The sequence below is a fragment of the Pogona vitticeps genome, chromosome 3 (genome assembly GCF_051106095.1).
Source record: "Pogona vitticeps strain Pit_001003342236 chromosome 3, PviZW2.1, whole genome shotgun sequence".
Classification (NCBI taxonomy): Eukaryota; Metazoa; Chordata; class Lepidosauria; order Squamata; family Agamidae; genus Pogona; species Pogona vitticeps.
In genome coordinates, this window is record NC_135785.1 from 70,248,717 (window position 1) to 70,274,536 (window position 25,820).

Genomic DNA, 25,820 nt, shown 5'->3' on the forward strand with positions numbered 1-25,820 from the left:
TCTTTTTGTTTATATTTTCAACATCTACTCCAGAAAATGTGCCTGGTCTTGGAACGCTCCCAGGAGGTGAGCGTATATAATTTTTGCAGATCTTTGCGCTCCACTGCCATCCTGCCACCACAACAATTTGACTGCATAGTAGTGGTGATGGCAGAACAAGAATATTTCCTTTTTAAAAAAGGAATGAGTGCATGCCTTACCTCCAGTGCAATTAACACTACGGGAACCGTTTCAGAAGTACCAAACCGGTTGTACAAAAAAATGTTTGCTCACCCCTTACCTTTTTTGAAAGGCTAATGACCATTATTTTTATCATTGCGTCTGCTGTGTCAGCAAATCTTGGCACAGTTTGCCTTGAATGCAGATGCTCTTGTAGCAGGAACCTTTTCTGTAAGCTGGTGAGCACTTCTGGAGAGTTTCAATGATAATAACTGAAGGCACATCTCCTGTTGACAGTGTGTTCCCACCCATGGAGCTTATCCACCATGCTGAAGGTTTCCCAGAAAAAATATCCAATTTATCCTAGATGGACATGGAAGTGGAAGAGCCAGGATTAATGTTCACATATATCTGTAGATGACAGAGTAATTTCTATTGAAGCTGACATAAAGGATGCTCAAAGTGTGCTTGGGAGAAAGAAGCAAAATGGAGCATTCCTGTGGTTCCCCACTGATGTCCACACTATGAGGAAAAAGGAGAGCAGCAATCAGGAGAGCACCATTTGTGAAGATAATAATTGACTACATTCAGTGACAGTTCATTGTGGACTTACCTGCCAGATTGATGCTGAAAGACTCATACATACTTCCCATTCTTTATTTTACTACACATTGTTCCATTTTTTTTTACTTCACATACTTCTCCCTCAGAAGGGAACTTGCATTTTTTTTCTGTGAAGAATTTGGTTTATAAGCCATGGTTCTGGAAACATGGAAGCTGCTTCACTGCCCTAGAGTAAAGCATATATCCTTGTAGCACTTGGTTCTGCTGGCGAGTAATGTAATGCAGTTTTTTCCAATGGGAAGATACATTGAAATATTGGTATGCCAATGTCACTAGGGAGGGGGTGATCACCAGTACTGCTGCACAGATATCCAAAATCTACTGTGTGCAATGCATTTCTGCAGAAGCAGCCAGTGCAACAGAGGGACAGTTTTCCTAAACAGAGCCCCCTTCTTGATAAATGTTCTCTCAAATTTCCATCACCTTCATGCGGGTCTGCCTCCCTGCATGGGGTTTTGTCCCGAGAAGAACAAAAGAGAAACTACAGGTGTGGATGCACGGGGGAGTAGGAAAGTTGTGTGGAGGGGAGGTGGAGTCAAGCGTGCTTGTGCAGTACTGCACCTTAGCCTTGTTTCTGATATATTGCTAATATTTCCCCCTTGAAGCAAAAGAGAAAATAAACCAGCATCATGGTGAAGCCGGCCATAACAATTCAAATAGGAAATAAATCAGCACCGCTAAAGGTTCTTGGGATGTTAGTCCTGGGATATAAACCACGTGGCCACGATTCAGTACAAGCGAGGTGCGGAAAGTATCTGAGGAACTGGAAAACCTTTCCTTCATGTGACCAGGGCCTCAGTTCCAACCTAGATATCCAGAAAGCTATTAGCAATTTCTGTTTGTGTGAGGAAAGTCCTTTGTAAATTCCATTGAGTCAAATGGGCCTACTCTAACTATGACTTACAATGAAATCTTAAATGCAAAAATGTAAGAGTGGGCTAACCAGTTTTATGGGGCAAATGCACTCATTTAGTTATTTGAGAAATAACAGAGAAAGCATGAAATCATAAAAAATCAAACTGTCAAACTGTATTTTGATGCAAACGTTTGCTCATTTTTCTTATGCTTACCTTTCCCACAGTTCCTCCTGCAAATTCAACATCAAGCCCTTTAAAAAGTAAGTTCTGGTTTCTCCATTTAAGGTTTTAGTTGTAAATATATATTTGAAAAATAATTGAGCAAGAGACCTGCAAGTGACAATGCAGAATAATGAGTCACAAATAAATGCATCTGTCAGATACAACTTTAAACATTTGATCCTATTTCTGCGCTGACATAATTTCATGACTTTCACTACATACACGTTGTGTCACAATCTCACCTTTGATTCTTGGTTAGGATTGATCTGAAAACTGTCCAGCTTAACGATGAGTTAGTTATGGACAATTTGAATTATGGGATTCCATTCTTGCCCAAGTACATAATTCAAATTTACACTTCACCATTAAGCATGGTGAATTATGAGGGATTTTAAAGATATGTAACTTGTCATCTGAGGACATTATTGATCAGATAACAGAAATTATTGCTTAAATTTGGTGGTAATATTCCAGCAGAAGAAGCAAAAGAATTAACAGGCTCTTCTTAAAAGAAAGTGAGTATAGAAGTATGTAACTTTAATCATCAACTGTGGGACACTACTACTCTAATTTTGCTATTTTAGGTTGTCTGGGTACATCCCAAGCCTTCATCTTAAAAGGAAACACAGAAATGGCCTTGTCCAATCAAATACCGCAAATTCTAACAATATGGTGCCTTAATTCGATCACAGCCTCCTCATAAACTCCAACCACCTTCTTGCTGTGTTGATCAATCAGATATCCCTTACCATGCAGCAAAATGCACAGCTCTCCTGCTTCCTGAAAAGGCAGGAGATGCTTGTTTATGTACTATCAAAAGAGGCACCATAAACCCTTCCTAATCCACTGAAAATGAATCACAAGCAAAGCCAGGAACTAAAATGGGTTAACATTGAAATGTATTTGCTTTACATTCTTTAACATTTCTATTTATCATCATTCAGCAGTCTCGTGTTCTGGAGAATACATGGTTGCACGCATCAGCATAGCCTATATTCAGTCACTAGGTTATAAGGAATCGGATCTGTACCTGAATTCTTCAGATCCAACATGTGCATCTCAGATTTCACAATCCTATATTATTTTCAATATACCATTTAGTGGCTGCGGCACAGTGAGACAGGTGAGAATTTTATACTTTTAGCAACTGTTACACCCTTTATAACATAATCACCTTTTTTAAATAGGAGAAGGATTGGTGCAATTGATGAACCAACAAAGATGTAAGGCTATGGCTGAAATCCTGTTGGGTAGAATCTCCCTGTGTAACAGGAATGTTGTCATCAATATTGGCAAGTTGCCACTGATTAAAGGCTTCCTTTTGCAATTTTGGGATGTGTGGACCTTTACTGTGTTGTGTGCAATTGATGTGCACCTCGAAATGGAAAAGGACTTTAATCAGCAGTAATATGCCACTACTGATGTCATGATTTCTATTGTGCAAATCCTGTTGTTGCAGATGTGCAACAAGATTTCAGCCTGGATTTCTTTTAATCCAGAAAAGATACTGAGCATCAGCCTGAGGAAATAAATGCTCTCTGTTCTCCAGCTCATCTGAAATGTGGTTATGAGAAATTAGCTTTAATCAGTTAATGTTAATAAATAATGCATTTTATCAGAATCAGCAAATTAATTTCAGATACTGGGCCAAGGCATAGCTTTGTTAGCTTTAAGTATGATGCAGAGCACAGTTTTTAATCATATCTAAGTAGGAGTGGGGAAATTTGATCTATAAAGCATAATGTGTTAAACACCTACTCGCTCAGGTTCACATAGAACTACCAAAAAGATATAAGCTTTTCAGGATTTACACTAGAGCTACACATCCAGATTTGGTTTGGAATCCAGACGGATGCCAATTTGGTCTATGGTCATCCAGATCCTGCCCATTTGGTTTCTGCCTTGGATCCAAATTGATTTGTAAATTGATTTGACTTAGAAAACAAAAATGTCTATAACCTTTGAGTTTTGCACATTAAATCAGGTCACACAATAGACCCCAAGGAGAGGAGTAAATGTATGAATTTTTAGACATCTTGCATCAAGGATGTGCTCACTGTGAAACTTTAAAGTGTGACTGAACTGAAATTCTAGCATCAAAGTCTGTCCACATGGGCATTTGCCCCACTGTTCAGTGCACTGACAGGTTGGGTTGGCCCACTCTTTTTTCCAACATCCTTGCATAGATGTCACTGAAGTGGACCAATTTTCTGCAACCTGTTCCTTTTTGAACCCGACAGAGGATTGTTCCGTTTTAGTACCTGTTGGAGGGCTCCAGTTTAGTCTGTTCCCAGTTAATGTGATTGCTTGAAACTGACTAAACTAGAACTTTGCAGCTCCTTCCGGTGTCAATTTCCAGTATCCTGAAGGATATCAGAAATTTAATCCTTCTCCTCATCATCTGCGGAAGATCAGAGGAAATAAAATTATTATTTTTTGTAATGAATCACTTCATTTCCCCCCCTAAATTGTTTGCCTATCTGTATATTATCGAACCTTCGGCTGTGGACAGTGTCTCAATCAGCAATATACAGAAAGGGAAATAATGTTTTTTTACAAAATTTAAAGACAGTGATTTATCGCATCTAGCAGATATTAAATAAATAACAATATCACTTCCCTTGACCCTCTGCAGACCATCAGGGAAAGTGCTTAATTCATTGTGGATAGGGCTACAAAGAGTCATTTGCCATTCAGAGAGGAAAAGCACGTCAAATGGCACATTCTTCTGCTTCCCAGCCTCAACTGACCCTTTATAGCCCAGCACCAAAATAGCCAGTCTGGACAGGCCCTCCGATTGCGTGTTAGAGCTATCACTGGACAAAGTTCAGTTCCCTTTAGTCTCTTCCAATGCCTTGTTCATGTACTCCCTCCCTGTAGTCTTGCTCCCCTCATCTATATCAGATATTTGAATCACTGAACCACCAAAAAAGCCCTTGGAGCCAAATTTGCTCATTTTGCTTCTCTAAGGACCGTATACAAACCAGCCTAAATCCAGCTAATTCAGTTCAGGACACTGCATTTGGCTGAAACAACAAAAAAATCCAAATGTAAATGCTTTAATATGAATGCAATAGCCCCTTCCAACATTGCACTGCAAAATTGCCCATGTAAACCATTTTCTGTATTTAAATGCCCTCTCTTCCCATGATGAAACTCATATTATTTTTAAATCAATCAGCTCAATGTTTGTTAGAGAGAAAAATAACATCCTACATTAATCTCAATGTGTGATTATCTTAAAGTGATGTGGCACATATTTCCACATATTTCTCTCTCTATGTAATTGGTTCCTTCTCCTTTTATATTTTTGTAATGTTATGTCTCAGTTTTCATTTTTATTTCTTTTCCATCTTTTTAACAGAAGTACAGTAAAAGAGACTCAGACTAGATAAGGTGGCTTTTTAGTAGCTTTTAAAAATCAGAAATATAGCAGTATATTTTAAAACTATCAAATACGGTGACTATTTTATGTGGCAAGAGCTGAGTTACTTATATTGCTAACATAATTCGTGTTTCTTTTTTTTTTACCCTTTAGCAAACAAATAATAACACAATAATATACTCAAACATCATCAGGACACTCGTCTCAGGTTATATCATTACAAGGAAGAGAAACTTTCAGTTACATGTCATGTGTGAAATGAATGAGAACACGGTCGTGGAGGCAGCTTTTCTTGCCCAAGACGCGGTTGACATTGTTGAGAGACAATATGGCCATTACAACGTGACTCTTGCATTCTATCAATCACCGTCTTTCACCTCTCCAGTTTATGCGTCTCCGTATTTTGTTGCACTTAATCAGAGTTTATATGCCCAAGCTACTCTCTACAGTTCCGACTCAAATCTGGTACTATTTGTAGAAACATGTGTATCTTCTCCATACGCTGATAACTTCACAACTTTGACCTATGACTTAATCAGGGATGGGTAAGTATAGTTCAGATTAAGACCTTTTTAGACAAGATAGTTTACTTTCTGTTCGATATGCATGAGAGAACAATTACCAACTACAAGACAAAGGGTAGACCTGGTGATGGATCTCCTTCCATGTTGGCTTTAGGTTATGTGCAAATTAGGAGTTGCTGTTCTCTCTGACTAACACATAGAAATGACAGCTTGATTCCCTTTTCACGTCATATTTCATTACATCAAGCAGGAATTATAGGATGACAAAGACCACTTGCAGGTTAAAATTTCCCACTATCAAAGAAATAGCCTACTTATTTCACTTCATCATTACCCAAAGATTCTCATACAAAAGCAGACGAAGGAAGAGGAGAGTTATGGACTGCTAGACAGAATGGGTTGTACTGTGAGAGGCCTCATGTTGGTAGCCATTACAGGTATCCTGTGACTGTGCTGACCTTGTGTTTAGTGCTTGATGGCCACAGATCCATAATTAACTTGTTGTTTCCCAGACGACATGTAGAGGATAGAGATGGCACCTAGGTAGAACCACAGGTTCCTTAGATGCTGAAAGATCTTTTATTTGCCTCTTATAGCTTGTGCCTTTGCCTCCAATAGCTGGAAAATCTGCTTGCATTGTTTTGTGGTGGGTACTGGCAAGTAAACCAGGGCTTTATTTGCAAGGGTGGGTAGCAACACTATCCCAGATATCCAGGCACAGCAGCTTGCTTTTAGTTGAAGCACTTGGTTAGTGAGACGGTGTATACATAGATTATGACCCCTCCAGCTTCTTGCCTTACAGTCCTCACCTGTTGTGTCATGGAATAATCTATTAAACAGAGCTAAGTGAAGCACGTTTCCCACCCTTCTCTCAGGCAGGTCTTTGTGATACAAGCAAAGTCAGCAACCTTATCCAGAATCAAATCCTATGGAACATTAATATCCTGGCATTAACATGAAGATTTTTGGGCTAGGTTAGCTCCCTGGTTTAACCATGAGTGGAGAGCAATGCAACAGGAAGGGTGGAGGCTAGAGTGTTTTTGGAGGAGAAGTCAGGATAAATCAGATAGCAGATTGGCTGTATCACATCTTAAAAGGAACAGAGCCTATGTGTTTTTCAGACAATGTTAGAACTCAAACTAAAGACATACAAACTTCAGTGCACTGTCCACCAGGAGGAGCCTAATTTCTAAGCCAGAAGTACCCTTCTTTGCTTTCTACTTCAGTGGAAAGGATGGACATGAAGACTGGCAGCCTCTCCTGACTGTCCTGAGATTCTGCTTCTCTGTGGGAAGGCATACTACGCTGAGTTGGAAGCTGGCTGGTTTCTACCTCTCTAAGCCCTCAGATCTGTGGGGAATCAAATTTTGTATGCGTACCCTGAAAGCAAGAATGGATGGAAGAGTCCCAACTGTTGCTCTAGCAATGAGGGATCACCCTCTCCAACTATTTCTCACATAATTATATCAACAAATTTAGAAGTTCAACAGGGGAAAAAAAAGGACAACTAAAGAGAGAAAAAATCAAGTGTTAGCTGGAGGAAAGGCCTGCCTAAAGAGCCAAGTCTTTAACTGACTCTTAAAGTCTTTAAATAACTCCTGATTCTATTTCTCGAGCTTGTTTTGATTTGCACCCTATGAAGGCAATTCCCTTCTTTTCTATTGTTGAGTTGACATGGTTTGAGTCCTCATTTCTTGCAGTACATGTTACCTTTCAATAAACCTTACATAACTTAAAAAAAAGTTTCTGTGTTGGGTTGTAGTTAATATCTTAATCCCCAGGTACCCTAAAAGAGTTGGTACCTGCCAGAGTAAAACACACTTGTGTTTTTACAACAAATTGTGTTTGTATGTGACAGAGAGGGGGGGGAGATCCAGTGACCTTTCCCTTTGCCCAGATGCCCAGTTAATTCTATTCCTTTCCTACTACTCTCAAAAACTCTAGGGATGACTTCAAGTGTACTCTCAAACAGCCTCCTCCCAGGTATCAGAGTTTGTTTCCATCCCCTAAATATACCTAAATACACCTGGAATAACTATGATTTATTTCATTTTATTTTTCAGATGTACACAGGACTCTACCTACAGAAGTCTGTATTCACCAAGGAATAATGAAGCTCGCTTCCAGTTCAACTCTTTTAAGTTTCTTAATCAACACAATGAAGTTTATCTGCAGTGCAAGCTAGTCGTGTGCCAGGCAGATGACCTCTCCTCCCGATGCTACCAAGGATGTTTAACTAGAAGAAAGAGGGATGTGAGTGAAACTCAGGAGAAGGTGGAGGTTGTTGTTGGACCAATCAAGCTCCAGGAAGAAGACAAGGAAAAAAGAAAACAGGGTAACTTGGCTTTATAGTGTCATATCTTGTTATTATTCCTCAAAGAAATGTTATGGTGTCATTCCAAAGAACACAGAGTTGGGGTTACAAACAGAGAAGCAATCATGTACATTGTGGTCTGAATGTTAGTAAGAAAGTGACATACAAGACAGAAAAGCCTAAAGCCTAATTCTAACTAGATAGACAAGTGCCTTAGAGACCATGTTTGCTCCTTAGACAGTCAGAAAAAGAGGCAAAGGGGGAAAGGAGACTGATAGGCAGACCCTAAGATTATCAGTCTAGGAAGAGATGAAGACCAAGATCCCAGGCTTCTCTACCCTGAAATACCCCTTATGGTCATTTGGCTTGGATAGGTGCTAAGAGGCAACACTTGGAGGATACCAGGCCAGCATCATGCTGTATTGAACTGAGGAGTTCTGGATACATGCCAGCAATATACAGGGACCTTGTCAATTAGCCATGGTATTTACATGAGTCCTCTCATACACACATAGAGAATAGATCTCCATCAGCCACCTGCTAACTGATTGAGGACTGAGGTGGCTGGAACAGGGGATAACCATGTGGGCATTCAGCACGGTGTGGCTCCATTTGCCACCATAAGGTGGAATGTGCAGTCTTGTGAGCTGAGCCCATGGAGTGACTCTCTGCCCCATCTTCTGAAGGGAAATTATCAGGGAAAGTCAAGCACCTGCCCAACTCTACCCTTTTTGCCTGCATCTGTTCTCATACTTCAAAGTTGTCCCAAACAAAGTTGTAAACAACAAAAGCAACAACCTGTCACTACACTGAACATTGCCCATACACCAGCTTACAAACAAACCAAGGAGAAGTGAGAGGGAAAAGCTCTGAAGCAGAATGGCTGTTACTGGCCTCATAGGTCTTTTTATAACCCACAAGCAGACCAGAATGAAAACACCTCCACTCAGGTCTGATTATGGAGAGAGCACCACCCCCTGGACATCCTGACTGGTTGAGGAAGAAAGCCCACAAAAACAGTGACATCTGTGAATCATTGCTTTATGGTGCAATAAAGCAGTAGTACTCAACCTTGGTTTACTCAGGTGTTCTTGGGCTGCAACTCCCAGAAACTCTGGGCAGCATAGCTGGTGGGGAAGGCTTCTGGGAATTGCAGTCCAAGAACACCTGGGTTACCCAAGGTTGGCAAGCAATGCCATGAAGGATGAATATATGGATCTGACCTGCTCTGGAAATATTGATGTGAATGGCTTCTTTCACAATACCGATAGACCTATATTTAGATTTTCTAACAAACCATTTCAACTTTTGTCTCTCATTCACAGACCTGGTTAAGACTGTACAGCCAGAGAAAGGTGATCCACTCATCCCACTTACTGTTGCTGCTGCGCTGCTAGCTGGCATGGTCTTTGTTCTGGCTGGCTTTCTTTTAAGCATTAAACTCAAAAGAAGTAATTACCACCAAATCTACTGAAACCAATACAATGGCATTAAAAAGAAGGCCATAGAAGTTCATAAAGCACATGTTTTCAAAAATGTACCTGTAACATGTGTTTCTGAATGGGTTTGGTTTCTTTTAAAATTGCACTTGAGTTACATCAATGAATGGGCATGTTCATTGAGTAAATTACGGTAGAAGCCACAACTCAATTAAAAGTCAATTTACTGATGTTAGAATAAACTCTTTGATTATATCAGGGCTGAAGTTCTTGTTGGACTGCAAATCCCATCATCCGTCACTGCAGGCTTGGATATCTAGGACCAGCAGCGGTAGCAGCCCATTCTGAAAGCCACCAGGTTTCCTCCCCCTCCCCCACCCCACCCATCTCTTATATCTAGTGATCCTTCGGTAGTGGCTGTTACTTCCTTTGTAATATTTGGTTCCTGTTTTGTCTTTGTTAAGTATGTCACTTGAATAAAGTCTTCTACCCAATGCATATCCATTGACTGTCGTAGTCATTCTATGCCCAAATATTCTACAATGCTACGTTCAGCGGAGAGACATAGAAACTGCTTTTAATGAAGCATTCAGCAGATTCTTAATAAATATGGTGTCAGAAAGGTCAGCTGTTGGGCTCTATTGAAATCGTTGCAAAGGAAAAAAATAGCAGAGCAGTTTAAAATAAGTACTCAGCCATATTCCATCCTCCTTTGAATTTCAGAACTTGACATTTGTAATTCTTCTTTGACTGGATTGTGATTTCTGCCCAAACATAAGAAAGCAGGTAGCTTATAGCCTGATCTGCCATCTGTTTAAGATGTTTTAATTCATTTCAAGCCACTAGGATTAAAATTAACTTAAAATCATAGGGCTTCCTTTTAAATGCAGAACAAAATTGCTCTCCAAATCATCTTTGTAATTATGCCACCATTATTCCCTTTATATCTGTGAAGATTCTGAGTCATCCAGGTGAAGTCATCTGTAAGCTCAGTCATGACAACTGGAATTATTTCCTTTTAGGTTGAACATTTCACTAATCCAAATAGCTTCTTCAGTCTGAGGAAAGTTGTTATTATTCCTATTAAAAAGCAAAATAGTTGCTTTAACCCACTGAGCACTAGGCATAATTTTAGATTACCTTCCCCACTTGCTTTATCTAGGCAGCTTCACTGCCAAATGGAAGTCAATCAACTGAAGGAAAGTCAGCATATGAAGTATCACCAGTTTTAGATGCATGCATGGACACACAGAGACACACACAGAAACACGGACCTTACTCACTGAATATGAAGAAGCGTCAGAGTTCACTGTGATTGCCACCAAAAAGATAGAAGTATATACTGAATTAAAGCAGTTCTAAGAGTAGATTCATTGAATCTAGATGGGCGGGGTAAAAGTTGGAAAATAAATAAAATAAATTGAGAACAAAAAAAACCCCAAATAAATAGTTCCAGGATTTTGTAATGGATGTAAAATGAGAAGCATTGTATTACCATCAATGAAAAAGTGATAAGGAATTGTTACAATTGGTTTGTAAGACACTTTACAGTACATTACATTTTCCTTTGATCTGAATCAAATTAAATAAACCTCTTAACTTTTGACAAATAAGCTTCCTCTCTTATGGGATGAGCTTTGTCATTAGGTAGAGTGAGGCAGTTGCCTTCAGTATGACAGCATATCTTCTTCACACCTTTGGAAAACTACAATCAAACGCAACATTATGTGTATTAAGAGCATTACAGGGTTATACTAAATGTCAATTACTAGGTGATGATAAATGTAGGATGGCTATTGTCTAGGTCAGTGGTTCTTAACCAGGTGTTTTTGAACTGCAACTCCCAGAAACCCCAGCCAGCACAGCTGGTGGTGAAGGCTTCTGGGAGTTGCAGTCCAAAAACACCTAAGTAACCCAAGGTTAAGAACCACTGGTCTATGTTAGGAGCAACAACTGTGGTCCTTTAGATGTATTAAGCTGGTGTAATTTCTTTCTTTTAAGGAAATTGTTTGGCTACCAGATAAGAAATAGAAATATATCTTCTTTTTAAACAAACTCAAGTCACTTCAGAGATATCTGTTTTCATCCTAAAAACTGCCCTAAACACTTTAAAACTGTCAAAAAGTAAGGGACACAAGCTATTCCTCGCTTCAGAATGGGAATTTATGAGAGATGAGCTTTACAGTAGCGAGTAGTTGTGATGGATCTATATTCCTACTAATACAGTGGTGCCTCGCTTAACGAGCGCACCGTATAATGACGAAATCGCATAGCGATCCGGTTTTTTGGATCGCTAATGCGATCGCTTACCGATGGCCCCTATGGCTGAAAATCGCTTTGCGAAGATCGGTAAGCGTTTCGCTTACCGATCTTCGCAAAACGAAGCTGCGGATCAGCTGTTCGGCGGTTTCAAAATGGCCACCGGAAGCCCCAAAATGGCTACGCGCAGCGTTTTCGCACCCTGCCCTCACTTACCGAGGGCGCGAAAATGGCTGCCGGACCGGGATGCATCGCTGAACGGTGAGTTTTTGCCCATTTGGAACGCATTAAACAATGTTTAATGCATTCCAATGGGCTTTCCCGTCCCGCTCAGCGATCTTTCGCCATAGCGAAGGTTAATCCGGAACGGATTAACCTCGCTATGCGAGGCACCACTGTACTAGAAACACTAAGGTTCCTTTAGGCCAGTGCACAGGGCGAATAACAGGGAATGTGCTGCTACAGTCATGTCCTCTTTGTGGACTTCCCAGAGGTGACTGGTTAGCTACTGGGGGAACAGGATGCTGAGCTAGAGAGGCCCCTGTTTTGATCCAGTAGAGCTCTTCTCATGTTCTTAAGAACACTTGAAGACTCTAAGCTTGGAACACCACACTCAGCAACAGTTATAAGGATATATGCTGCTGAAAGCATAGATATCATCATTTACTAGATGCTGCTTACAGGCGGCAAACCTTAGAGCAATTAATATCAGAGAATCATGTAATCTTAAAAGAGACTGGGAAAAGTTGTGGATGAAATAGGAAAAACATGAAAAGAAAATATATCATAGAAAAACATTAAAGACGTTGAGCAAAAATACTGGCAAAAAGGAAAGAACTGGAGAATATTGAAATGGAGAAAATTCAGAGATATTTAATATATTTGAAAAGAGATTATTTTGAGTTTAGAAAAAAACCTCAAGAATGTTGGTCAGAGCTACAGAAGTTTTAAAAAGCTAAGAACCTTACTGGAGCAGTTAAAAACAACAATGGTATAGTGTGTAATATGATGAGAGAGAAATTAGAGAACTTCTAAGATTTTTTCCCAAAAATTATGTACTGTAAGGAAACTATCTCCAGGAAGAATTAAGGAATATATTTAGAAAAATGTGAGGATAGGTTTCAAGCAACAGAGAGATATATAAAGAATCAGCCTATAAGGTTTAGGAAATGGTTAATAAATTAAAAAGAACAAATACACCAGGAATGAATAGGTTGGGACCAAAGCATTATACATTTTTGGAAGAATGCTGGTACATAAATTATTCTATTTTCAATAGAATAATGGAAGAAGAAAGATTCCATCATCTTGGAAGCAAACAATAATTATACTAATCCAAAAAAATGACTAAAGACCCTACTGATCAAACAGTTTCTTTCTTTAATAAATTACAGTGCTAAAATGTTTACAGTAATATTAGCAAAGAGAATGTGTAAGTTTATTAATAAATATATTAAAGAAGATCAAAGTGGTTTTATGCCATGAAGTCAAATGGTAAATCTAACCAAGGAAGTGTTAAATGTAATGAATGGAGTAGCTAAGCACAACATAAAGGTAGGTATGATTTTATTAGTTGTTGTCAAGGAATTTGATTCTGTTCAGTGACCAACCTTAAAAATAATAATTAAAGTATTAGGTTTTGGTAAACCTTTTAAAGAAATAAAAGAACAATTATGCATAGATAAAACCACAGCAGTATTAATAAATGATGGGATAACAAAAAAGCTAGTTCTAGGCCAAGGTATTAGACAAGGATTACCTACTTCCCCATATTGTTCACTTTAGTATTTGTAGATATTACCAGAGAAGATAAAGAGATTTGAAGTACAGATATTAAAGATAGGGTTAAATTGGTTTATTCACTGATAATATCTTATTAACAATAGGAAAAAAGGGAGCCATGTGGCCATGACAAAATACAAGTGCATGAGTAGGTGATACCTTTATAGACCACTTAAAAAACTCCAGCTTTCATTGATCAGGACCATCCACTTCATCAGGCCTGTGTGAAGATCTTAACGTCCAAAAGGTTCATGTTAAGAACGATTTTGCCAGAAAAGTTACTCTTAGATGGTAAAATCTAAAATTTATTGGCAAGATAGATTTCACCAGTCATATCTTTCTCAGGCCCAGGTTACACAAAGGAAATCATGGTCATGTGAGATATATCCTGGGATGGATGTCCCACAGACTTTTTACCATTATCGATTTATTGCCTGTTTCTGTTGGCATGTCCGGCTACACTATTGTACAGATTTATTTTCAGTCTTTCTTCAAGAGACAATTTAGGATATCATTTTTTTAAAAAAACTACCTATACATGGATAAATCAGGGAGTTGTTCCTGGTTGGAACAGTGTCCTCTGTTATGCTGGCTGCTCCTGCATACATCCATTACACACAATGGACAGAGCACCACTGTCTATGGTTTTGCCACTAGTACAACAGTAAGTGGAGTGGTGTGACACCAGTGTATTCCCAGGTTACACTAGGAAGAATTGTATGTATTTCCAAGCAGTCTTTGGTTGTTCTTCTTCTCATCTTCTGGACCATCTAATTCTTTCACCATGTCCTACACCATTTCCTTTTCCTGCTTCTTATTTCCCCCCATCAACCCAGGGCAACTCTCTGCTCCTGATGACTGGCAAAATGCGGCATGTCAAAATGCTGGTACTGCAACAATGGCTCAAATTGATCTGTGTTGTTATCCACTCCAGTAACGAACTTCTTTGGGTGCTGTGTCTCATAGTGCAAGCATGGGACCTGCACCCCTGGGCACATGGCGAACTACTTTCCTCCAATGTTAGTTTCCTTTGGGAAACTGAAGGACATACTTCCCGATCTTCACAGGTTGACACCCACATGTTTAAAGGAGGGCCACAAAGTCTTGATGATGGTGGCTTGGTGAGCTACGAGGCTGGAAAGGTCCTATTGGGTTATTCCTGGGAGGGGAAATGGGTGGGCAGATTGTGTTCTGTGAGGTTAGGATGACTCACTGTGGTTTCAGAACTGAATCGTTGAAGCAATCCATCCCCATCTAGAGAGGCAGAATACTATCATAAAGGAGGCAGTGATTTCCAATGAATCTATTGTTATTTGTGTAATTTGCATTACGTCAAAATCAGAAACTAGTTCAATAGAGGGAAGTCCACAGTCACACATATAGAGGATTGCCTGGTCATAGAGCATGTGCTTTACCAAAAGACAGTGTATCTTGGAGACCACATCCAGGTAGGTAATGTTACTGCTTGGTCTCAATGCAAAGGGAGATGAGGTTGGGCCCTTCCTTTCCCCCCGAATGCTTCATTCTTATGCCTGAGGCAAATCCCCAATTTTTCCATTACTTTAAGCTGTTCAGCACTGCACCTGTAATCCAGGTGGCTGCTTCACCCACACTTGAAAAACTGCTACTGATTTCACTTTGTTACTGCCATGACCTTTGGACTGCCCAGAGATCCTTTTTTAAATTTGGGTAAGATTGCAAACTAAAACCTTGCATGGTTAGCACCACCACGGGAGGGGCATTTAGATTACCGTCCCGCCTGCCACTGCAGTCTACATTTCAACCTGAATTTTGGTTTGGGGATTTCCCTTTAAAAAGTTGTACTTCTCTATCAGAAGGGTTGGCCCACCACCTTTCCTAGACTGTATGGCACTGTGTTGACATATGGTCAGACTGCTGTCAACGGTCATTCCAGAACCATTATTCTAAAATGTGCGGGTGGTGTGGCAAACAGTACAATGCATCATTTCTGTTTCTGTTACATTTCCCTCTGTATGGATGACCAATGAGGGGAGGACACAGAGGTGCCTTCAGATCCAAATGGGGTCTTTGAACAGGAGGCCATTAACACTTGTTCTATTCATTCAATTCCTTTTGCATTTATACTGTGTGCTTCTACCAATAGCGATCTAGTCTCCACTTATTCTGTTGCACCGTACCAACATGAATACAGGATGGAAGCCAACTGTCATCTCACAAGCATGGTTCCCCTTATGTTCCAAAATAAGAGGAAGATGAGGAGACAGGAAGATTACACTTGGGATTCTGATGAAAATTTCCCCATGGCCATTCATGTGGTCTCTTCCCAGTTATTCTTCCCCTTGTATCACTGACAGCAGCAGACCTGATACGCCTCTTTTTGCCAGAGCTTGCAGAGCTTCATCTACCATCACGCTCCAAAGTTTTCAGGAGACACATGATCAAAGTGATCTGCCTTTATCTACTAATAAGAATGACTGTTTTTTTCTGCTCCTCTATCCTTACTGGTTATGGCTGGCTTCAGGGCCCTTGGATTCCCAAACTGCATCAGTGTGATGGATGGTTGCCACGCTCCTGTACTATGCCCATAGAATCAGGCGCAGGAGTACTGGAATAGGAAATACTTCTACTCTGTCATCATGCAAGGGGTGACAGACCACACTGGGAAGTTTTTTAATGTTCATATAAGTTTTCCTGGACATTTCTTCAATGCACATGTTTTTCAATCATTCTCCTTGAGAAAGATCATGATGGAACACTTGTTCTGGGTAATTCCCATTTAATCTGTATGTTAGATCCATGTTTTTACATCATTGCAAAGCCAGGCACTGGGGAAACCATGATTTCTATAGTTTGTCGTATGGGCCCAACAGGTGCCTATGAGTGGGCACTGTTTTTGGGATGATCCTGCACAAAAACCACGTGGATCCGCGAGGATCCTTGCATCATCTCCATGTGTTTGCACCATTGTAAAGCCATGCTGTGAAGGCCCCATGATTTCTGTGGTGTAGCCTATGGATGCAAATAGGATTTATGATCTGGCATTAGTTTGAAGAGGATAGCATTTAAAAACAAGCAGTATGCATGGTTACAAGGCTACAAGAAAACACATTATAATTCCTATGTTCCAGTTACTGCCACTTGTGGCAATTAGAACTTAATGTCCACATCTAGGATCACTACATGTAACCAAACATTCACATTGAAAGGAATTGAAGTGTCTAAGAGTGCAAGGATTGAGAAAATTAAACAGCAATAAAGCTAATTTTCCTCAGAACTAAGTTGGGAAAAAGAAGAGGATCCTAGTTTTTTAGTTGAAAATGACATACCACCATTGATTAAGCACAAATAATAATATTTGCTGCAGTCTGTAGAACAAACAGCCTCAAGGTGGAAGCAAATAGGAACCCACACATGCCTCCTAGCTTGCGGCACTACTAGCCTTGTAACAACAACCATAACAACCATGACCCTCCTTTTTTACTCTGAGGAAAGCCTGCCAATGAATGAAAAGCAGACCAGCAAATTTTTTTTTAAGGCTAATGACTTTTGTGTACTTTGCACAAGACTGGGGGGGGAAATACATCTCAAAACAAACACAGTATCAAAATATACTGTTTTGTGAATGAGTATTGGCAGTGCACACAATTCTAATTACATTGTTTAAATATTTGCAAAGTACTAAAGTCTCAATCTTCTTTATTTTTCAGGTCATCACAACACAACAACAGGTAACGACTCCTTAAATATGAATATAAAGTTCTTTTCTCCCGCCGAAGTACCAAAATATTGCAATTGTGTAAGGCATTTGGTTCAGAAAGATCCATCATAATAATATACTATTATTTGTTGCTGACAAATAAAAATGTCTTCAGTGATTCAGATGGTTGAATTACAGTATTTTATTATTTACAATGCAGTAAGCATCAATTTATTGCTCAAAGTACAGTGGCAGAGGGTAGATGACTGTTAAAGAACACTGGATTCCGGGAAGTCCACTCTAATCGTTCAGCCACACTACTCTGCTCATCCTGCTGTGAATGAAACCAGGAGGGCCAAATGTCCTGATGGCTGAGGGAATCCACCTGCCTGGCACCCTCTCAACACCTTAGTCTCACCTGACTAAGCAGTACTTCCAGGGAGCTCCCCAAATCCACAAGGTGAAGTGCTGTGATCCTTGTTCCAGCCCTGCAAGGCAGAAATGCCTCCACATCTACAAAACATACAGGCTCATGGTAGATAGGCAAGGCCTTGTTCAGAAAAACCCACAAACCCTCTTTATCCAAAAAGATAAACTGCTGTATGAAGAAATTTTATATGTTATTAAAGATGGGGAAAAGCTTGAAAAGAGTGGGAAAAAGGTCAAAATAACAAGACACCTTATCTTATGTGTCTGACCTTTCTGTCATGGTGTTTAGAAAAATATGAGAGAGTGGATAGGATTGGTTTGAAACATATGATATTCAAGGCGTGTGTGGGTTTAATGCTTGGAGCACTGAGGCTGATTTCAAATGAGACATTTCCCCTTCTTCCTCCCAGTGGAGGGAATTAACCTTCTAAGCCCGAGAAATGGCAAGTGAAACCCTAGGACTTTAGCAATGACATCTCATGCAGAAATGTGACATTTTCTGCCTATTTGCTGAACAATTTATTCTATTGTTCAGCTTATCTGAGCATCGTACTTCCTTCCTCAAAGCTAACCTATTTATTTGTCTTTCTATCATTTGGACATATGTCTCAGCCTTTATTAACGACATTGGCAGCCTTTCATTTGAGTGAAGAGGGGAAAAAATTCTAGGTATTTCTTCATACATTAGCTCTTTCATATATAAAGGGCTCTAATCCTAAATAAAGGACGTACTTAAAGGAAGTGTCTGTCAATATTTTCAAAAACGAAAAGGAAGAAACAAAGGGTAAACATTCTTCCTGTTTGCAAAAGCTTTGCTAGATTTATGCTCCATGCTTTCTAAATAAATTTGTATAAATATAGAAACCATGGAAGATCTAGTGATAATCTTATTTCTCTGCACATTTCTTCATTATATCCCCAAATAAGGGGGAAGAGACTCTTTGCTGCATTGGACAGTTCTTGAAAGTTACATCATATGCTATGTGACAAAGAAATTGATTCTATTTTCTCCCTTGGAAGCTGTCCATTAACACAATCGAAGGTGACTAACAACAGAGGTGACTTTTCCTTGAAAGCTCTACTGATTTTTCAGTAGTTGCTCAGCATATTCTCCTTGCCCTTCTTTTCTACCAGTGATCTCAGTTAAGGTTAAACTGGTGAAGCCCAGCTCTGCGATCCTATAACTCCTGTTTTGGAAGGAAAAGGAATGAGGAAAGTAGCATGTACATATAGCGTGTAACATATGCATGTCTGAACATGGGGGGGGGGTATGTAGAGGTTCATAGTGGTTTCATGTCTGGCTTGGGATTCTCTCCACTTACTTGAAAGTAAAAAAGATGTTGGAGCTCATCTTGATTTCATTGAATCCTAAACAAAGGCAGTGAGCAAATATACAGTATTGGGCAACTTATAATATCTATCTATTTATCTATGCACATCATTAAAATAAATATGCAAAGATAAATGTTTTTCTTCTTATTTCTATTTCATATCTATTCCTCCCCCTTTATGAGAATTGTATTTCACTGCTGAATTCATATCCATTTGATTCTGACATCTGGTTCCTGAAGTATAGCTGTTGGTGATGGAAACACATCTGTTAGTTTCTAGCATCTGTGCCTCAGCACATCCCAGTGGGTGCCTCAAAAATGTGGAACATCCTCCACTCATATGTAGCAACTCACAAGATTTTATCTATCTAGCCCTTGCTGCCCTGTTCTGTCACTTAATGAGTTTCAATTTTAGTTTTCTCTATTTTGTTGTTGATTGTATTCGGTTTAGTTTATACATACATTTTATATCATAAGTTACACTTTACACTTTAATTTTGAAAAGCATATACATAAGGCAAAGTCGAAGTAATATCCAATATCTTTAAAAGTGAAATTACAATAATTTAGTGATTAACACGTTTTTGCATGTACGATCACTGGGGATGTTATTCAATGATTTGACTTACGTTTTCTCTTTCTTTCTCAGTCCCCACCCCCATTTTTACCTTTGGTGAGACCAACTCCTACATGGTGGCCAATATTATGTTCAAGTAATATTTAATTTTATAATGTTATATTTTTATAATTTCATGTTTTACTTTGTCTTAATTCTCACACTGTATATTACAATGAGGTATGACAAACTCTGATTTAGTTTTGTTTTTGTTTTGCTACTAAAACCATCAACATCTAGTCATAGAATAAGGACTGCATTGTCTACCAAAGAAGGTTACATACTGAATAAGTCAGGTTCCTCTAGGATTTTGCCTGTAAAATTTGTTCAATTTTGGCATTTAAAATAAATGTGAGGGAGGTAAAAGCTTACAGGGGCAAAGAAGTCTTCTTGCCCCAAACATCCCCACACATATTGGTGCTGCCCACTCTAATCCAGCCTTTTCATGAGAGGGTGTAAAGGTATGAAGAGGGGTTCTTCAGAATGCTTCCAACTCTGAACACTCTTAGAATCCTACCCTAATCAGGGCCCCAATAATGCCTGATCAGAGAAGCATCCCGAAGTGTGTCCAGCTCACCTCATTGAGGCTCAAATGATAAGTTAAGATAATTATTTACTTCCTGTTACTTTTCTCAGGGTGGGCAATTTGTTCAAAACCCTGTGCCTGAACAATGAGACTGTCAACTGAAGCCTATGTTTAGCTCCCAATGATCAGCCATAAAACAAAAGCAGTCCATTTTTGTGGATTGAGACAAGCTCAAGCTAAGACAAACAATCACCCCTCAATTCTTAAGGGATCTTGCTAATTGTTTTATCTAGTTTTGCCTGTTTGATTCCCATTTTGACTCTTTTGTGACAGATTGAGGGTGGCGCCCAGCTTGCAGAGGAACATGGGAGCTAGTGGATTTACACCTGTCATGTTTTATTGACTCTCTGTCTCTGGACACCAGGATTAATGAATCAATGTCAGTCAAGCCCAATTTCAAAACACTGGGCAAGGCTGAAAGAAGAACACTGAAATGTTCCCCCCTCAGAAAGAAGGATAAGATGGAACTTTATGTTCTGGATTCTAGAAATGATCAAGTGTAGACACTTAGATGTGTTACACTTTAAACTGATCATATCCCCATCCTCCATGACAATATGTGTTCTGTGTTTTACACTGCTTTCTTACCTTCAGCAACAAATTATTATTGTGGCAGTTGCCTCAGACATCCATCTGGGACACTCCAAAGCCCACTTTATCCTCTCAACAATGCTGACTGTGTGTGGGAAGCACAAGTAGGAGGCAACATCCATGTTACACTTACTATCCAAAATTTAATGTAAGTAGATGTCTAATACAAAATGCTATCCACTCTTCATGTCAAAATCAATCTTGAAGAAAATATTATTACAGTATACATGCATAGTTCAAATGCATATTTTTCAAAAGGTGGTTCACTTGTTGCTCGAAGATACCATATTTGACTGGAGCTGTCCAATGTCACCATGGCTGAATCCAAGCTCCTTGAGTCACAGTCTGAAGTCTTCATGCTTTTCTTCACCACCTCTCTGGAGAAGCATGGAGTCAGTGGACCTATACACATGCCAAAATATATTCTCTCAAAAAATGACCACCACATTCTTTGTTCTTCTATCATTGGTGTCGTATGTGAGTATTAAATTCTCAACTTTTGTATCAAGGGCATCTTTCTTATCATACACAGTTGAGGCCAATAGTTAATTTCGAGAAAGAAGAAAGAACCCATGGCTGAAGATTGTTTGTAAATTACCCTGACTAGAATTGTGCCTTTTAACTCCAGGTGCATTGTAAAAACATTTGTTCAGTCATGATCGCCCAGATTAGGCCTTTTTGGAGAGTCCATTTTTTTCAGTTCCAGTTTATCGATCTAAGTCCTCACTTACTTCACTTAATGCATATGGGGAATGGAGCATTGTGCTGGTAAATATTAGCAATGGAAAAATAAGGAAGGAAATGAAATGCTTCTGTATTAGTATTTGTCACATTGTCAACCAAAGGTAAACAATATATCCCCTCTAAATTGTCACTGTCCCCCTATCCCATGCAATCCCTGACAAGACACTCAGTGAGGTGCTTGATCTGAAACAAAGTTGACCCAGCCCTGATCTGGGAATATTTCTTTAGCATCATGTTCCCAATGAAGAAATAGTCAGTGTCCACCTCTAGAAATATGGAATTAATTGTAAATGTTGATTCTGCTTCACGATATTCAAGTTAGTATATTATCTATTCAAATCAATTCCATGTTTCTTGTTTCCAGACTAGAACTATTTGACAAGTACAGTTGCCCATGCTATTTCATAGAAATCTATGATGGACCACTCCACATGTCTCCACTGCTTGGAAGGGTATGTTATGGATCCTATCACACCTTTACTTCAACCTTCAACATGATGATGTTGAGGTTCTGCATTATAGACAAATATTTATATTTACAAGTGACTTACCATTGCCACCTTCTGCACACTCCTAAAATGAATTGAGTGTCATTGCCATTCTCTATGAAAGATCCTCTACCAGTGTCACCTACTACTGCTGCTACTACCCAGAAGCTGCCCTTCAAAGGTTTCTCCACCCCCCCCCATCATCACTGAAACTGCCCATTCTGTTTGTCTGACTGTTAAGCCTGAAGAAGGTGGATGCATCTCAGCTTTGATCATTCAGGCAGGGGTGACTCTGCCAGGAATCTAGATTTATAAGAGAGTTTAGCCTCTTGATTGTATTGCTCTTAGCTTTCCTGAAACACTCAAACCTCTTCCTCATTTCAAGATGTGCATCCTAGAGGATGCTATCTATTTCTGTTCAAAACTGAAGAATCTGTAACATGCCACTGGGACATAACCTGCCCCTCTTCTATTACATAGATGAGAGACACTCACAGACCTGAACTCAACCTCTAGCTGTAGCTATAGTAAATTAGACAAACAGCTAGACCCAACAAGAAACAATATGGAATGCATAATTTTACCATAGATTCCCTTTTGCTAGTAGTTCAAAAGTTAAATTAGCATAGTGCTTATTTGTCCTATTTTTTAAAAAAACTCTCTTAATATAGTTGTACAGCTGGCTGGCTGAAGCTTGCTTTATTTTATTTTATTTTTTTAAAAAAAACCTTTCTTCTGTTTGGATTTGCTATATAATCTTTCTAAAATACAGTGGACCCTCGACTTACAGACGACTCGACTTACAGACTTTTCGAGTTACAGACTTCTCTGGCTGCAAAATTTAGATTCGACTTGCAGCCAGAGAATCGACTTACAGACCAGAAAAAAACCAAAATGGAATAAAAATAGAATAAAAACCACTGGTTATGGGATTAATCGGTTTTCAGTGCATTGTAGGTCAATGGAGATTCGACTTACAGACTTTTCGACTTGCAGCCACCATTCCAATACAGATTAATTCCTTAAGAAGAGGGTCCACTGTAACAATATCTAAATTATTTTAAGCTGGTTTCTTTGAGCAGATATTCAGAAGCATAGAAGACACTGGTTGAATGTGACATTTTTGTGCATTATTCTAAAACAACACCACTTCATTAACTAAGATGTTCCTTGTTCCTCTTTACAATGTTTATAGAATCACTATGTTCCATAGAAAATCAAGAGAGAGAGAATTTGGCATGTATTTGCCACTCTCAGGAAAGTGAAACTTAGATTGGTCTTTTGTTTGAAGTTCCCTTATGCAACTGACATTGTGAAGGTGAAGATTACAGACTTCTTTGGCTTTCCTGGAAGATTAAAAATATATATTCTATGAGATTAAGTTTTGTAGATTAAAGGGGTGGTAAAAACTAGAAAAATAAGTTTACTGTATACACTTAAGTGCTGAATACACAGGGCATTTTTCAATAGACATGCATTCTGCTCCTCTTTCGAAGAGCTGAGCTTACTTCATGATTCAAGCAAATCTATCAGCTAAATGGATCAGAATTCTCAGCTTCAGCACCAAAACACCATCATGTGTTCTTCAGCCATAGATTTAAAATACAATATACAGTATTAGAATTACATATGTATAAGACAAAAACAAAAGGGAACAAAAAAACCCAAGGTGACAAAGTCCCACTGTGCACAGGAAGGCGGGACTCTCAGTGCCAGCTGGCCATGGCAAACTGTAGGCTAACCCAGGATCAAACAAGCAGCATGGCTCTGAATGTCAGTTGCTGGGGAATACAAGCAGGTGGGTGCCGTTCATCATTTGGCTGGTCATTATGGAACCAGAACATGGGCTCTTCTCAACTTCTATCTTAGATGCATTTGCTTCTCCTCCTTCTTTACAAGCTGGTTCTGATTAATCTCTTTCATATAGATATAACCAAACATATATCCAATATGAGCAGGGAGAATCGAGATCAGATCCTTGCTCCTTGAATCTCATCTCCAGCACAATGTTTTATGCTGTCATTTTGGCAAGGGCACTTCATGATGAATCTACCAATCCTTTTTGTTCTCACATGCCAATTAAACTGTAAGAAAAGGGCTTATAGAACAGGAATTCTAGAAAGCCAAAGCAATGCTTCTCATAGAGTTGGTTCATGCCTTTCCATTCTGCATCAGTGGTTGTCACCATCCTTGAGTCATGGGGAAGGTTAAATTTTGAGTACTTAATATTTTGTGTAACTATTCAGGAGGCCATAGAACTTTCAAGCATTTAAAAAGGAATTTAATCCACACTTGAGGAGACGCATACTAACCCAGACTCTCCTTCCATCCCTGTTGTTGGGCAGATGTGCCCTCTGTGCCTACATGGTGACTTTCCAAAGAAGTGAATTTGCTGGATCCAGAAAGGCTATCCATGAGCTTTGACTGCTGATTTTCCAGTGTTCAAAACTGCATAGAGAATCTCTACAGATAAAGGGATTTTTTTTCTTTCAAAGATTCATATTTTTGTGCAGAATTTTCCAATCGGTGTCCATGTAAAGAGCAATAAAAACACAGAGTGAAGGGAGCAGGGCTTATGCATTTCCCCTCTATAGGTATTTCACCCAACTTTAACTGACCTGAAGAGGGTTCACGCAGAACCCAAAAGTGGATGGCTGATGAAGAAACATGCTCATGATCTAGAGTTTTACTTTAACAGCATCTAAGGTAGGGTTGAGGAATCAGATTTTTGGCCCATAATTCTCATTGACCTCACTTATGTGATAATGGGAGATGTAGTACAATGCATCTGGAAAGCCAATGGTTCATCTAAAGTGAAATTTTCTTCCTTTCAACTATAAGCTCCCATAGCATATGACAAAATATTTGTGACTCTTCCTTAAAATTTCAGAACCCATTGCTATACAGAGGTATGGGTGAATTCATGAAACCAAAAGTATAGAGAACCCCAAAATATTCGTACTGATTCTGTGGATCTGTGCCAGAAAGCGAAATGGAAACAAACATTTCTTATAGAACTGTCCCCGTAAGTTGTTGCCACTTGCCAAGCATAGTACCATGTTGTGTTCTGTTATAGCTTTTCCTTGAATGCTTCTGTAAAGACAGAGGAGCAGGGGAAAGTGGTGGCTGTCCTTGCTAGTATTCATTTGCTGTCATCTCTTTTTAACAATTATTTTATCCCACTTCCTTCTGGAAAATATATCTTGGTGAAAAAGGAAATTGAAAAGATTAGGCTTTGTTGAAGATAGTACAAGTACAAAAAAAATCCAAAGATAAGGAAAGGGACATTGATAGGCACCACTATTGTTGGCACACTGTATCAAGCATTGTTTGCCACCTGGGAGTACCTTTCCAGATAGTATACTGACGAAAAAGGGCAGATCAAATTTCAGACCTTGCTACTCTATATATGTTCAGGCATCTCCAGCCTGAAGGTCACTTCCTCTCCTGGGATCCTAACCTAAGATGGACCGCACTGTGATCTTCCTATGGGTGCTCTTTTCAGCTACAGGTAATATGTTGGTAGTGGACTGGGATATAATTGTTTTCTTTTTCTTCTTAAATATAAAACCACATACACATTTTGGTTAAAGGGGAAACCTCAGTGGCTCAGTCATGGGAAATTTGTGCCCTTGCAGATGTTTATAGTCCACAGTTACCAAAAGCCCTGGTCAACAAAATCAGTGAATGAGGACTGACAGGACTATTGCCTCAAGGCATCTGGTGAATCACAAGGTGTCCATCCCTGACATAGGTGAAGCATGAAGATTTTCATATTAGGAGTGTTTAAG

At 39.3% G+C, this 25,820-nt stretch overlaps 2 protein-coding genes across 4 annotated transcripts in view; both read left to right on the forward strand.

Moving 5' to 3' along the window:
- The first annotated feature begins 1,868 nt into the window (after positions 1 to 1,868).
- On the forward strand, positions 1,869 to 11,597 carry LOC110071171 (scavenger receptor cysteine-rich domain-containing protein DMBT1-like). The gene is made up of 5 exons (XM_020778892.3): positions 1,869 to 1,900; positions 2,807 to 2,985; positions 5,401 to 5,792; positions 7,835 to 8,106; positions 9,411 to 11,597. Exons 2-5 carry the CDS (start codon positions 2,830 to 2,832, stop codon positions 9,557 to 9,559), a joined length of 969 nt encoding a protein of 322 aa, XP_020634551.3. The 5' UTR covers positions 1,869 to 1,900; positions 2,807 to 2,829; the 3' UTR covers positions 9,560 to 11,597.
- A 3,709-nt stretch (positions 11,598 to 15,306) lies between these two features.
- Positions 15,307 to 25,820, forward strand: part of LOC110087221 (scavenger receptor cysteine-rich domain-containing protein DMBT1) — a 43,035-nt gene continuing 32,521 nt past the window's right edge. For all 3 annotated transcript variants that reach the window (XM_072995438.2, XM_078391191.1, XM_078391192.1), the window contains exon 1: positions 15,307 to 25,540. In XM_072995438.2, the coding sequence (XP_072851539.2) occupies positions 25,495 to 25,540 (46 nt within the window). In that variant the 5' untranslated portion in view covers positions 15,307 to 25,494. The remainder of the gene's footprint in view (positions 25,541 to 25,820) is intronic.